At 37.5% G+C, this 15,727-nt stretch overlaps 1 protein-coding gene across 1 annotated transcript in view; it reads right to left on the bottom strand.

The window, feature by feature from the left end:
• Positions 1-15,008, bottom strand: part of LOC138166267 (flavin-containing monooxygenase 3-like) — a 22,521-nt gene extending 7,513 nt beyond the window's left edge. Inside the window, exons 1-7 of the mRNA XM_069094763.1 lie at positions 14,883-15,008; positions 14,471-14,615; positions 13,045-13,182; positions 7,240-7,428; positions 3,688-3,850; positions 2,772-2,914; positions 136-335 (exon numbers count right to left, since the gene is read on the bottom strand). Of these exons, the coding sequence (XP_068950864.1) occupies positions 136-335; positions 2,772-2,914; positions 3,688-3,850; positions 7,240-7,428; positions 13,045-13,176 (827 nt within the window). The 5' untranslated portion in view covers positions 13,177-13,182; positions 14,471-14,615; positions 14,883-15,008. The remainder of the gene's footprint in view (positions 1-135; positions 336-2,771; positions 2,915-3,687; positions 3,851-7,239; positions 7,429-13,044; positions 13,183-14,470; positions 14,616-14,882) is intronic.
• Positions 15,009-15,727: the final 719 nt, after the last annotated feature.

Genomic DNA, 15,727 nt, shown 5'->3' with positions numbered 1-15,727 from the left:
TGTGTGTGTGTGTGTGTGTGTGTGTGTGTGTGTGTGTGTGTGTGTGTAGGGATGGGATCAAATAAGAACCATCCTATAAAATGCTTGGACTAACACAAAAATACTCAGCTGTATGAGAATTTAAATATAATGTACCCATCTAAAGGCATCAGTCCGTAGTTCTCATGCTTAAATCTCACATTCATCTTCTTCATATACCACCAATCAGTGATGAATGTAGGGAGGTTTTTTCTGAGGAAGCTATCAAAGCGGTTTATATATACCATGTCCCAAGGGTAGCCATCATCCCAGACACGACTCATTACCCAGGAGCCACTTCTAGAACTAATGACAACCTGAAAAAAAAAGAATCAAGAAGGTAGATTGAATTCCCACTTGGTAATAATGAGCAAACTCATATTGCTAGGGGGCACAATGGTGCAGGACCTGGAGTCAGGGAGACCCGAGTACAAATTCTTCCTTGAACAGTTACTAGCTTTGTGATCCTAGGGAAGTCACTTAAGCTCTGCCTCAATTCCTCACCTGTAAAATGGGCATAATAATAGCACCTACCTTCTAGGGCTATTGTGAGCTCAAATGAGATAATATTTGTAAAGTGCTTTGTAAACCTTAAAGTGCTATATAAATGCTATCATCACCATATTTTCTAAGCACACTTTCATGTTAATCAAATTCCCAATATAGAAGGAAAGTAGTAGGCAACTTTCCATTGGGGAAATCCCAACAATCTCTGAAGTTGAAGTCTTAAGAAGGAACATTATACATATTTCTCTACAAAGCACTTGTTTTCAGCATTTATATACACAAAGGAATCTTGCCCTATTTTTTTAAATTGTCAACTAGAGTATAAATATTTCTCTAAAAATCTTACTGGGTAAACTGACTTTAAATATTTCCAAAAATAGTTCTCTAGGTTCACAAAAAAAAAAAAATCAATGGACCTATTTACCCAAATCTATCTTCTTTCTCTAGTCCATCTTGCAGAATAATCTTAACTTCATGGTTTATTTTCATTCCCCTGATCAAAATTTGTCAACGAATCCTCATTACTTAAAGGGTAAAGTTCAAGCAGACTTTTAGGCAAATATAGATATTTAACGCTTTCCCTAATCCGGCCCCAATCTACATTTCCAAGTTCATCTCTGACTACTCTCTGATACCAAATATTTTAGCCCAATCCAACTAGTCCTTTTCCCAAATATATAAAGCACATTCCTGCCTCCATGTCTTAACTTCCCACCTGGGATGCCCTTCCTTCCTAAAGGCTCTTTATCTATCTAATTTCTTTCCATTTGTCAAGGGATCCAGAACCTCCTCTTCTGTGAAACTTTATTCTTTCAGCTCTCACTTATCTCTATTCCTTTGAATTTGTAATACTAAATACTTCCTTTTGGGTGTTTAATCATTTTTTGCCTTTTAAATCTTTGTGTTGCTATTATGACTTTCAAATATCTGTGTGCTGTCTCCTCTGCTAGGTTTCAATTTCCTTTTTTTTAAGCAATTGGGGTTAAGTAACTTGCTCAAGGTTACACGGTCACTTATTTCTGAGTGTGGTGGTAAGTATCTGAGCCTGGATTAGATCCCAGGTCATCCCAACTCTGGGGCCAGTGCTCTTACTCACTGAGCCACCTGGCCACTCTGGTTTCAATTTCCTTGACAGGGAAAATTCTTGGTTGTACTCTTTGGCTTCCCCATAGTGCCTTAGATGTGGTTTTTCATAAATACTCATTAATTATTGTTAATTGGTCTGGTATGGCCACCTGCTTTCTTACATTGTCAATAGGCAATAATAAAGTCATGACAGAGAGTCATGACTTGATCAATGTGGGTCACACCACCTCTTTGCTTTGACAAATGTTCTTTGTGAGTTGTTGTGGTTAAATATAAGGAAAACATTTCCTAACAATTAGACTTTTCCAAAGTGGAATGGGTTGCCTTGCAGGCAGTGTCTCATGATTCTCATGGGTAAAATGGAAGACCACTGGCTCTTGAGACAGAAGCCCTGGGGTCCATTCCCACTTCTTACACTGCCTATATGACTTTGGGCAAGTTGTGTGCCTTCCTTGAATCTTGTTTCCTTGTATGTAAAATGAGGGGGTTTGAGTGAGAAGGCTTCTGGCTTCCTTCTAGCTATGATCCTCAGTGAATTTTTTAGGGTATGGATTAAACTAGATAGCCACTGAGATTTCTTTGATTCTATGACTCAAACTCTTTTCTTCCCATCACCTGACAGTGCAGCTAGCCTATGAATTTTTAATAGTGCTGAGTTAACTTCACCTCTGATTTACTGAGAATTTTGGAGAAAGGATTCTTGTTCAGATACAGGATTCACCCAGGTGTGCCAGCTGAGACTTGGTGATTCTGTGATTAGAAGGATGCTGGGAGACCTGCAGTCCAGTAGCATTAGACCTGACTTCTAAAAATAACCTTCATATTATTTGTACTATTGGCATTGGGGCATATCTAAGGAATTTTTTATGGATTTTACCTAAAATCCAGAGCATCCTAAAACCAAGGCAGGGTAAGAATGTTTAGAAAGGAAGACACCGATGTCTTAAACACAGATTTTTCCTATAATGGTGCTTTCTTAGGCATATTCTGACTTCACCAATCAATGGATGCCAATACTTCTAGAGAGGGGCTGACCTGGCCCTAACTACTTGAGTTTCAAGTCAACTATGCCATCACAAACTCCTTATTATAATACCTTTTTAACATAGGAATAATACTTAGGGCAAGGATAAATCACAAGGCATCCTGGGAAATCATACCTGTGCTGCTGTGTGACTCAGCTCTGTAGCAATATCACAGCCTGAATTCCCCAGACCAACCACAAGCACTCTCTTCCCTTTGAATCCTTCTGGTCCCTTGTACTCCCGACTGTGGTAGGACTTACCTTTAAACCCTTTCAGCCCTGAGGGGGAAAGTGAAAAATAAATGAGTTGAAAATCAGGAAAGATTTTTCCTTTAAATCTGGACTTGTCTTTTACCTCTGTTTGTTATGACAAACTGCAGAAATGATTTTGTAGGTGCCATGCTCTCAAAGAAGCACCTTATTTATTTATTTTTTACAGTCAAGTCCATGGATAATTTTTTCTTTTTCTTTTTTTTTAAGGTATTACCTTTTTGTTTTTGTTTTTTAAGGTTTTTCTTTTTGCTTTTTGGAGAGAGGAAGGTAGGGCAATTGGGGTTAAGTGACTTGCCCAAGGTCACACAGCTAGTTTTGTGTTAAGTATCTGAGGCTGGATTTGAACTCAGGTTCTCCTGACTCCAAGGCCAGTGCTCTATTCACTGTGCCACCTAGCCACCCCCATGGACAATTTTAAAAATAGGTGTTCAGAAAGAAAGACACTCAGGGGCAGTGGACAGAAGGCTAACTTTAGAATTAGAAGGGCCAGGGTTCAAGTCCTGGCTCTGATGTATGATGGCTGTGTGACCATGGGTAAATTACTCAGTCTCTCAGCACCTCTCTAAGAGTAAAGCCAAGTTATCAATCCACATTAGTGGAGGGAGTTCCCACATAAGGAATTCCCGACACTGATGAACTCATAGGTTTAGTTCAAGTAGGATGGCAGAAGGTGTTTTACCATTCTGTGATTCAGAAAAACAATAAAATAATTACCACAATAAAACACTAAGCAATCAGAATTTTGCCTCTGCTTCACTGCATGCCATATTTAAACTCACCTGGAAAGTCATTTTTTGGCAAATTGGGGTACACATGATGTCCTGAACATATCATCACACCATCAAACACAGTGGACTCCTGCTTCCCATCCTTTTCAGTCACAACATCCCACTGGCCAGTGATGGAGAAATCAGGGCGTTTCTTTATCTTGGAGACCAAGGTCTGAAGAAAAACAAACCACAAACATTCTGCTCAGTAGTAGTATGCATGCATGAACAGTACAGACAAGTAAGGACATGGAATTTACCTCAGTTTGGAGGCAGAGAGGATATAATGTGCTTAACAGGCAGAAGGATCAATCAATCCGTGAGCATGTAGTAAGCACCAACTCTGTTCCAGGAGCTATGCTAAACACTGGCGATACAAAGAAAGTTAAAAGACACTTTCTGATTCCAAAAAGACTCGCCATCTGACTGGGGAGACAGAATGGGAACAGCAACGTACAAACAAGTCATATAAAGGAAAAGCAAAAAAAAAAAAAAAAACAGTCAGCACTGAAGGCACTCATAGGAAGAGGGTTTGGGAAAGGTTTCTTCCAGAAGGTGTGATTTTAGTGGTCATATCTAGGTGACCATTAACTCCTTGTCGAGAACTTTAATGGCCCATCATTCTGTAAAAATAAGGTCTCCTGAAGAGGGTCTCTTTCTAAAAAAATAATTAAATGTTTTATTAAGAAGGGAATATTGAAAATACATTGAACTAAACTTTTTTAGTAATTATTTACATTTAAATTAATTTCAATCCATAGGACTATCAGTTTTGAATGGGAAAAGACGTTAGACATCATCTAGTCTTCAATACACAGGGAGTGTAGAGTGCCAGACTTTGAGTCAGGAAGATCTGAATTCCACCTTACTTCAGACTCTTATTAGTTGTGTGACCCTGAGCAACTTACATTCTCAGTTTTCTTTTCTTTCTTTTTCTTTTGGAGGGGGGAGGGCAGGGCAATTGGGGTTAAGTGACTTGCCCAAGGACACATGGCTAGTTTTTTGTATTAAATGTCTGAGGTCAGATTTTAACTCAGGTCCTTCTGACTCCAGGGCCAGTGCTCTATTCACTGTGCCACTTAGCCATCCCCATTCTTAGTTTTCAACTGAAGCTTGGAAAGGTTATGTGATTGTGCTTGTTCACATTCCGAATCATATGAGTTTTGAGATTATAGGATCATAGATTTTATTTAGAGCAGAAAGGAACCTTAGAGGTTATCTTGTATAACATCCTCATTTTATAGATCAGGAAACTGGGTCCCACAGGGGCAAAGTGATTTGCTCATGGCCACACAGGTAATAAATAGTAGAACTGGGATTTGAACACAGTTTCTCTTAGGGATACCCTGTCCTCACCCCCTCGCTGTATCACACTGTATGAAACTTGAATAATTTTTCAATTGCTGCCTCTAATTCTCCATCAGAATTCTTTGTTTCCCACACAGTTCAACTTCAGAAAATGATCTTCTTTTATTGATTAAAAATTACATCAAAGAAAATGCATTTCTTTCTCCCTTGCCTCTGTACCCCAAGGACCACTGGTCCTTGCCATCTGACTTCCATCTGAAATCTTCTATATGCACCATCTCCCACTATTAGAATGTGATCTCCATGAGAGTAGGAGCTATTATGCCTTTCTATATGTATGCTCACCTCTTAGCACAGAATTTTACACATAGTAAACAATTTATTTTCATTCATCCACTCGCTCGTTTTTCCCTTCTAGCTCTGAGTCCATGATCCTATTAATTTTTCTTCTTATGTAGCCACAGTAAATATGTACTCTATTTTTTTTGGTTCTGCTTATCTTATTTCAGTTTTTCCTTTTTTTTATTCCTTGTACTTACCAGTCTTAATGGCTTTGGGTATTCCATTTCCATAATGAAGCACATTTTATTTAATCATTCCCCTATTCTTGGACGCAGGCTATTTCCTGTTGTTGTTTTCCAACTACATATAATACTATTGTGAAATTCTTTCCTGAATAGGGTTTCTATTTATGATGTGGTAATGTGTGCCTTGACTGAATTATTTTCAGAATCATAGTGACCTTTCTTAGAGAATTAAAATCTGGTCTTAGAGTGACCCTCATGGATAGAATTCACCCAATTTATACACAGAACAGATCTTACACATAGATATGATTTGATAAACATGAGTAAGATCCTCTTTTCCTCTTTCTCTCATCTATCCAGTCCTCTTACATCCTACCATGGTAAATGAAATTTCATAACTATAAGTTCAGCCTTTAGATTCAAGAGTTTTTAAGTGCCCTGGGGATATATATATATATATATAAAACACATTAACTTAACAATCAAATCAACAAACAATAAGCATTTATTCAGCACCTGCTACTAAGGGTCAGGTGCTATGCTGTGCTCCAGGGACACAGAGTCAAAAGTGAGATAGTTCCTGCCCTCTAGGAGCTTGTATTCTATTAGAGGATTACAGCATGTCCCCAAATAAATAAAAACAGGAAATAGAGCTAGAGCTATACATGTAGAAACACATATATGTGGTATATGGAACACCTGTACACATGACAATAAATAGGTATACAGATTATATATATGTGTGTGTATATATGTACACACACATATACATCTAAATGTATATACATACATGCAAAATTTCTATATAGATTGAGATGGAGACATAAGAGGACATTAGCAATTGGGGGAAACAAGACAAGTCTCTTGAATAACTTTGTACATTAGACAGTGCCTAGGTAATTATTTCTCAGTTTGCAACTGACCTGAAGGGTCACTTGGGACCTAGGTAGACATTGTAGTGTAGTGGAAAGAAGGAGAAGTAGCCTTGGAGAAACAGAATGGTACAATGGGAAGAATTCTGGATATGGAGTCAAAGGACACTTTTTTTCAATCTTGGTTCTGCCCCTTTGGTGACTTAGGGCAAGTCATTTTACCTTATCTGTACAATGAGGAGGAGGGGCAGACTAAATGATGATCCCCAAGGTTGTATCTTCATATTCAGGGATTTGCTGGTACATGTCTAATGATTGTCTCTCTGGAGAAAAATTGTATGTACAATATTTTTTAGGTTTAATCTGCATTAGTAACATTTTCTCCATCACTTTATTAAGTCTAGACAATAAATAAAACAATAAATCAAGCCCTGATCCGTAGCATTTGCTGATTTCCAAAGGTTAAAATGTTCACCCTGAAAATTTTACAATTGCCTGAAAACTGGTTTGAACTTCTTCTAGCATACTATTGCTCTTACCCACTGACTTGTTTTGTAACCTTTCTGAGACTCAGTTCTCTCAATAGCAAAATGATAGCGTTTGATTGTTAGGCTCCCTTCCAGTGCTGATATTCTTAGAGTATGGATAGATACATTTTGAGAAGTGGAAGATAGGAAATAGATCACTGAACTTCTCCAGGAAGGCTGGTTTTGTTGGAACAATCTAGTGTGAGAAGTCCCAGTATTGGGAGTTGCCATTAAGTGAGTGAATAGTGCTGGAAGTGAAGGTGGAGGAAGGGTCTAGAAGGGAGATGCTTCAAAAAAACTGTAGGACCAATTCTATTTGTAATAGCTTACCTTAAACCTTATATATTTTAAGAGATTCTTCTCTTTGGCAAATGTGGTAATATACTCCTGGAGCTTGCTCCTATGCATGAAAATGGGGTAGTTATCTGGGTAAGGGAAGTCTGGGAAACACATCATTTCTTTTGAGGAGTTGGTGAACACAGATTGGTAAATGCTCCCCCTGCCTTCTTCTGCATGGTCCTGAAAAAAAGCATAGATATTAAAAAGCAAAGCAGGGTGTCTATAATTGTGCAAGCCTGAGGCAAATTTCCAATTTAATTCACCAGCACAAAGAGCACCTTCATCTTTAAGTCAACTTAAAAGACTGTGAGAAAGAATGTGTAGGATAGGAGAGATTAAAAGAAGGGAGACCAGTTAAGAGTTTACTGAAAAAATTCAGGCACAGAAAGAAAAAGTCTAGGACCACCATGCAAATACGTTAAAAGCTGCCATGAAGAAATGGGAACAGACTTCACTTTTGCTTCAGAGGGCAGAACTAGAAGCAGTGGGTAGAAATTTAAGGAAAGCAGAGTTTGATATAAAGGAACATTTTCTAACAATTAGAACATTTCAGTAATGGAATGATTTACCCTTTTGAATTCAATTTAACTTAACAAACATTGCTAGGTACCCTATGTGTGCAGAACACTGTTCTAGAGACTGAGGGAAGACACAAATTTTAGATAGCACACACCTCCCCTACTTTCCCCTACCTCATAGAGCTTATGATCTAAAAATGGAAGAAGGGATATACACAGATATATACACTTAATATATATTGAATTATATATCATCTGTGACCCTAGACAAGTCATTGATCTCTTATTGTTCTAGGCAGTTCTCCAGATTACAGGTGGTAAAGAAGGTGCCAGACTGCATGGGTAGGGGAAGTTTGCTCATCTAGGAATTCTCCACTCCCCAGTGAATCTCAGGGTCAATCCTTCTCTCTTTTATGTTTGCTAAATTCATTAGAGAGTTATAAAGCAGAATACAATTTTTAGTCTTAGAAAAATACGGGAGGTACTGAGAGTTCAAGTGGGGGGAAGGGAATAAATAAGCATTTATATAGTACCTGTTATGTGCCAGGCATTGTTATAAGTGCTTTACAAAAATAACCTCTTTCAGTTGGGGACCAGGACCACCATGTAGGATTTGACCCCAGGTCTTTATCACAATAGCTGTCTCTCTATCGTCTAGCAGGGGTGGGGAACCTGAGAGGTTGAGGTGTCTCACTTGAGGACCTAGAGGGCCACATGTGACCTTGAGGCTGCAGGTCCCCCACACCTATGTCTAAGGCAACTTCTTCCTTATGGGTTAATGTGGCAATATTGTAATAACCAGTGTCATCTCTTTGCATTTAGTTGATTAGAAGGGTCATAAAAAGAAACTGTCACTATCTACCTATTTCTTTTGTCTTTAAGATATATTTCCTTATCAATGAACATAAATTCCAGGATAACCTAAGCTTCTTGAGGGCAGGAATTGTCTTACTTTTGTATCCGTATCCTCAGCACCTAGTATAATATCTGGCACATACTAAGTGTATCATGAATGCTGATGAATTGATGGATTAAAACAAGACGTTGACTATGACTCATAGGAGTCATTATTTAAAAGCTTTGGTTGAACAAAGAATGTGAGATTCAGAAAATGTATGAAACTAAAGCATACTTGTGGAATTTCAAATCAATTAATTCAAAGTTTATTAAGCACTCACTATGAAGAAGGCAAAGGAACTCCAAAGTCCCTTTCCTCAAGAAATTTATATTCTGTGGGGAGATTAAACATGCACAATTGTAATGCCCTTCTGCATGGCAGAGTTCCCCAACTCCATATTGTTAAAATTTTCCAAAGGAAAAGAAATATCATGTGAATTTGGCATAGTCCAGACTTGAAGGAGTCTAGGGAGAAAGAGGGGGAAAAAGCGAGACAGGTATAGAAAAGGTCTTTCTTACTTTCAGTTTTTTTGCTATCAGCCTAATCTTGGGATCTCTCTCTCCCTCTCTCCATAAATATGCTTGTACACATCCACACATACATCATAGGTACAAGTAGCACACCCAAAACCTGATGATCTTTTTTGCCAAGTTCTACTCTCATAGCCTTGGTTCCCAGGGCAAGGCTACCTCTTTCTTCTCGGGGTCCTAGAAGTATCTGTGAAGAGCAATGGTGGGTTCTGCAGGGATGGGGGTGTAGGTAGGGGTGGGAGGTACTTCTGTAATACTAGTGGAATGAGTTCCCACTGGTGTGTTTCCCTCTAAGTTTATCAGTTGAGACTAAATATAGTTGGCCAGTCTTAAGTAGTTTTTGTTCTTCTTTAGTCTATTTTTTCTTGGCAATGATACTGGAATTGTTTGTCATTATCTCCTTCGAAAGCTTATTTTATGATGAGAAAACTGAGGCAAACAGGGTGAAGTGACTTGCCCAGGGTCACACAGCTAGTGTCTGAGATCAGATTTGAACTAGGGTCCTTCTGACTCCAGGGTCAATGATTCCACTAAGAACAATCCCCTTTCCCCCAGTGTGTGACACACTCTCCCATAAGTACATACATAATCCAGGTGGAAGTGGGCTTAAGTTTAGAGAGTGCATGTGACTCATGTACTGACATCTCCTAATGGCTGAGAGTCCTTTTTCTTCTATTCATGAGGTGCTCAAGAGGCTCCCCTTAGACACAATGTAGGAATGTAGGTTTGTTTTCTGTTTTCTTTTTTCCTTGAGTTCCTTGTGAAGCTTTTAAATCTATGTCTAGTGTGTTTTTTTGGCTTCCAATACAGACACTGCTATCTGCTGCTACAGAGATGAAACTAGGAAACTAGTGATGGGTGAATGAGGAGTTCAGCATTGCCAAGTTTCCCAGATCCTCTGACAGTCAGAGTGTAAGTGGGAGGAGGACACCTAGGCCAAAGGCTGAATCCCAGGCCTCCTTTCCTTTGTTCCCAGATGACTCTTTTTCAGGGATTTAAGCTGGCACTTCTCATTCATTTGTGACATGGCCGAGTTTCTTTGGCTCATCTGAACACAATTCTCATATATCACTCCACTTCAAAGAACTTTTTACACAGTCTAAAGTTTATGATGGATTAAAATATGACTGTTATTTCAATTCTGCCTTACAAAAATACTATTTATACACATGTGCATATATGCTTATCAAATGAGAAAATAATTGCACAGCTCTTAGTACAATGTCTAACACATAGCAAACGTTTTTTCTTATTATTATTTGTGAAATAGTGACACCTAGTGTTACATAAAAATAAGTAAAAATCACGAAGATAAGGAATGTAGTTCAGACCTTAAGAAGATAGACACAAGAGTTGGAATAACACTATAGAAACTTACTGCTTGCCAGTAGTCTTTTGGGTATCTCACCTGCCTCCCTATATGGTCACTGGTTAATTAGATCTTCTCTCCCTAAGCAGGAAACTGGAAAAAAAATTACTGCAAGTTTCTCTTTTGATAAAGACCTTTTCCCCCTTCAAATATATAGGGAACTGAGTCAAATTTATAAAAAGAAGAGCCATTCTCCAATTGATAAATGGTCAAAGGATATGAACAGGCAGTTTTCAGAAGAAATCAAAGCTATCAATGGTCACATGAAAAAATGCTCTAAATCATTAGTGATCAGAGAAATGCAAATTAAAACAACTCTGAGGTATCACCTAGTACTTACTGGATTGGCTAACATGACAGAAAAGGAAACTGACAAATTATGAAGGGGATATGGAAAAATAAGTACACTAATGCATTTTTGGTGTAGCTGAGAACTGGTCTAGCCATTCTGGAGAATAATTGGAACTTTACCCAAAGAATAATAAAACACTTTGACCCAGCAATACCACTACTAGTTCTGTATCCCAAAGAGATCAAAGAAAAGGAAAAAGGGCCTATATAAACAAAAAATATTTATAGTAGCTCTTTTTATAGTGGTAAAGGACTGGAAATTGAGGGTATGTCAATGAATTGGAGAATGACTGAACAAGTTGTTGCATATGATTGTGATAGAGTGCTATAGTGCTAAGAAATGGTGAGGGGAAGTTTTTAGAAAAATGTGGGAAGACATATGAACTGATGCAAAGTAAAATAAACAGAATGAGAACACTATACATGGTAATAACAACATTATAAAAAGGATCAAATGTGAAAGACATCTATTTTGATCAACACAATCTAAGATAATTCAAAGGACCCAAGATGAAAATTACTATCCACCTCCAGAGAGAAATCTGATGAACACCAAGTGCAGATCAAAGCCTACTTTTTAAAAACTTTCTTTATTGTCTTGCTTTTTTTTGGCAATATGACTTATATAGAAATATGTTTTGCATGACTTCATATGTATAATTGATATCATATTGTCAGCCTTCTCAATGAGTGGGGGAGGGATGGAAGGGAGAGAATTTGAAACTCAATATTTTAAAAAATGAATATTAAAAATTAATTAAAAATGTTTTCCTCTACCTCCAATCAAGGAAACAGAAACAAATCAAAATAATCCAACCCAACACATAGTTTACTCCCATAATTCTTTAAAGATTATTCCTTTCTTTTGAAGCTATAATAAAATAAGTAGAGATGAGGAAGTGGATCCTATCTCCTAGAATTACTAGTTAGACTATGAGATTTTTCTCAAGGATTGAAAGAATCATAGAGCTAGAGCATCAAGGAGCCTCAGAAGCCAGGTAGTCTAACTCCCTCATTTTATAGATAAGGAAACTCAGAACCATGGAAGGAGGTTTAACAAGTTGCCCAAGGTGGGATTTTAACCCAACTCTTCTGACTCAATAGTTAGTGCTCCTTCCATTGAACCATGTTGCCTCCAAAGTGTGTAGGAAGAATGGAGGCTTTATACAAGCTGCAAATGGGACCATAGTGGAGGAAGGGAAAGGGAAATGGAAATCCTTCACTAAAGTCCAAGTCAGTGCCTCAGTGGGGTGTACAAGAGACCCTGAATTCTCTATGAAAAAAAGAGTACAAGCTCTGGCCTGTTCTCTGTAGAAGGAATCCTTTTAGTATGAATATTGTGAATAATTCAGTGTCATTTGTCAGGGGAATAAACCAAGTAAACTCATAAAGTCTTACCACCAGAATGCTACTCAACAACAATGGTCTTTCTTGACCATATTGTCATTCCTTTTGAAATAAATAAAATGTGAATAGCCAAATATAAACTGTTTGGACACTATATTTTCTCATTTATTAATGATTAATCCCAGGCTAGGTGGTACAGAGGATAGAATGCCAGGCCTGAAGTCAGAAGGACATCTTTAGTATCTCTGCCAAGAAAACTCCAAATGGGGTTACAAAGAGTTAGACACAACTGAAACAACCGAACAGGGCTAACACCAGAAGACAATCTCGGGAAGCTCTGAAATTTCACGTTGCTATACTTGTTCCTGGCTTGGAAGTATTTTTTGGAAGGTGGAGGAAATAATTAAACAAACAAACATGTCTTATTGATGTTCTTTTTTTTATATCACTGTCAGTTTTTAAGTTTTTCTCCCCCATCATAGAAACCCTCCCTTATAACAATGAACTACTCAAATAAAACAAACACTGAGCACTGTGTTTTGACCACTTACTAAGTTAATTATATTAAAGATTTAATATAGTATAATTTATAAATAAATAATTGAATTAAATAATTAAAAAATAAAATAATATAATTTAATATAATCTGACAATATATGCCTCTTTCAGCACATATAGTTTACTACCTTTCTAGGCATTTTTGAAGTCTTAGCAAAAGTCAAAAAATCTGTTCTACCACATGAAACAATTTTCTTTCTTTCATAATAAAAACTGACCACTGACCGAAAATTTCCACAGGCCCCCGACATCATCACTCCTCTCAAAGCAGGTAGGCTCAAGCCCTTCTTCCAAACAGGCCCTGATGGAGGCCAGGCCACTCACCCCAGCTCCCACGATTGCCACTCTCTTCCCCATGGTCTCCTGTAAGAAGAGACACTGAAGCAAAACTTCTTCAGACAGCATTATCACTTAACTCGTATTTGTACATTACTTATGTTTGATTTAATGAGAAATATGTTGATTTTTGTCCCCATTTCCCTTCCCCTTTCTGCTTAGTGGTCCCCAAGGGTTAACTTGTCATAGTGGATTGAGAGATGGCTTTAGAATCAGGACAACTCAGGTTTGACTCATACATATTAACTATGTGATCATAGGCAAGTCACTTAGTCTTCAGTGTCCCTTATATTCTTTAAAGATATAAGTTCCATGGGGTGGCTAGGTGGTGCAGTGAATAGAACACCAGTCCTGGAGTCAGGAGGACCTGAGTTCAAATCCAGCCTCAGACACTTAATACTTACCAGCTGTGTGACCTTGGGTAAGTCATTTAACCCCAATTGCCCTGCCCTCCCTCTTCCAAAAAAACAAAAAATAAAAAAAAGATATAAGTTCCAGAGGAGATGCTGGTCTTTATCAATGAAGCAACTTTCTACACTGGGACCATCCGTAACCTACAGAATCATAGCTCTGCTTTCTAATGCACTCCAATTCCAAAGACTCCTTTTGGTCATTTGACTATGTTTTAAGTGTTTTTTTTTTCAGTTCTTATGTTAAATATCCTATTTCTAAATTCCATGGAAAACATTTATTTATTTTCCTTACTTTTACATTACAGTCAATTCTCAGATTTTCTGATATCAGTAACCCACTCTATAACTAATCATCTTTTCTCCTCTTCACTTTTTGCTCCTCTTTTGACTTTTACTCCTTACTAAGTCATTTAACAGAGTGGCAAGAGAAATGATTAAGAGAAGGTCTCAGCCAAATGTAATTATTAGATTTCTTGGCCTTAGAAACACTTCTTCCCAATGTCTTGCCTTTCCCTTTCCCTTCCCCTCAGAGACATGCATTTCACCTCCATGTTACGCCTTTGGTAATATAGATGGAAAACCATACAGAAAGTTAGAACAAGGAGGAAGGAACCTCCTCAAAGATTAATTCAATTTCTTCATTTCAGAGATGAGGAAAGAACATCAAATTTCCCCTAGTAAATATAACAAGCCTCAGTTTGATTTATTCATACCATTAAAAAAAACTTTGAGCCCAAATCGTGGAATAATTTCCAGAAGATTAGATTGATTGGAATTTGTTAATTTGATCTGTCCTTACACACTACATTTTGTTTCAATAATGTTGGGAGTAGGAATATGGCATTTTTATTGTTGCCCACCCTCCCTTCCTCTCTTCCATTCCCATCCCTCAAGGGTCTTACCTTTCTTCTCTTTGCTACCTTCTCTTATTCTTCAAGTCTTCTGAGTCTTTGAATGCTCTCCAAAGGGCATGAGAATTTATATAAAAGGGAGGGGCTTGTACAAGCTTTCCTTCCGAGGCAATAATAAAAAATAGGAAGAGTTGCTCTTAAAGAGAAAAAAAAAATCCCTTTTTACTTAGTGATCCAATGAATCAGTTCATGCCAAAAAAAAAAAAAAGTCCTCTGGTAGTTTTATGCTTTAGGATTTGGAACTCATATTCATAGTATCCTGAGAGGTATAAAAGTTGATGAATGAAAAAATAACCATTGTTCTCTAAGTTTCATATCCCCTATAAAAAACTGTTATAAAAGACCCTTATTCTACACATACCTTTCGGAATAATTTCAAACAATCACCATTATATATAATTACCCAGGTAGCTCTCTGCTTTCTTTCAGGTGCTCTTCTTGCCTCACTCAAGATAAACTGGAATTTTATGATACTAATTATCTCAGTTTTTGATTCTCTACACCTCCCTCAGCTGCATTTGCACTCTGATTGAAGGGCTGGAGGGTGGAGCATTAAATGCCTCCCAAAGCCTTGCTTTGTAGAGGTCCCTGAACTCTGAGCTAGCTCGATTTTCCATGTACCATGTACACCATGTACCATTGTGTTTCTGGCCAGCTGCCTTCTCTTGGTCCAATTCCCCTTTCCAGCTTTCTTTTTTGTATTTTCTCCCCCCATCATATTGTAAGCTTCTCAAAGTAAGGGAAAGTTTTTTTCTTCTTTGTATCTCTAGTGCCTGATATATAATAGGTTCTTAATAAATGTTTGTTGAACTGAATTCTGAGAGCATTGCCTTGATCTTGCTGGCAAATAAAGGGGATTAAAGCAACTAGCTTGATATAGGTAAGCATTGCACTATAATATATTGTAAAAAAAAAGTAGTTATATTCTTCAAAAAGCACAATATATACCTCTTATTGATTATATATATATATATATATAATATCTCTTATTGATTTACATGTACGACTCCAGGAAAATGTTGGCTCCAGAGTCAGAGACTTTCCTTTTTTTCTTTATTTTCCAAGCAGGATCATAGGGTTCTACATATGTGGTGCTTAAATTATTGCTGGCTTGGACTGGATACAATTTAACACAAGCAGGGGGGGAGTTCAATAAAAAGTGAAGACAACAAATTAAAAAAAACTGTAGTTCAAATTAGAATCACAATATGAAATAATACATTTTGTTTTTTTAATAAAAAGAGCAGA

This window comes from Petaurus breviceps, unplaced genomic scaffold (assembly GCF_028583685.1).
Source record: "Petaurus breviceps papuanus isolate PSGF00001 unplaced genomic scaffold, PetGlider_PUasm1.0 220, whole genome shotgun sequence".
NCBI lineage: Eukaryota > Metazoa > Chordata > Mammalia > Diprotodontia > Petauridae > Petaurus > Petaurus breviceps.
The sequence above is the reverse complement of the archived record's forward strand: the minus strand, read 5'-3'. Positions and strand labels throughout refer to the sequence as shown.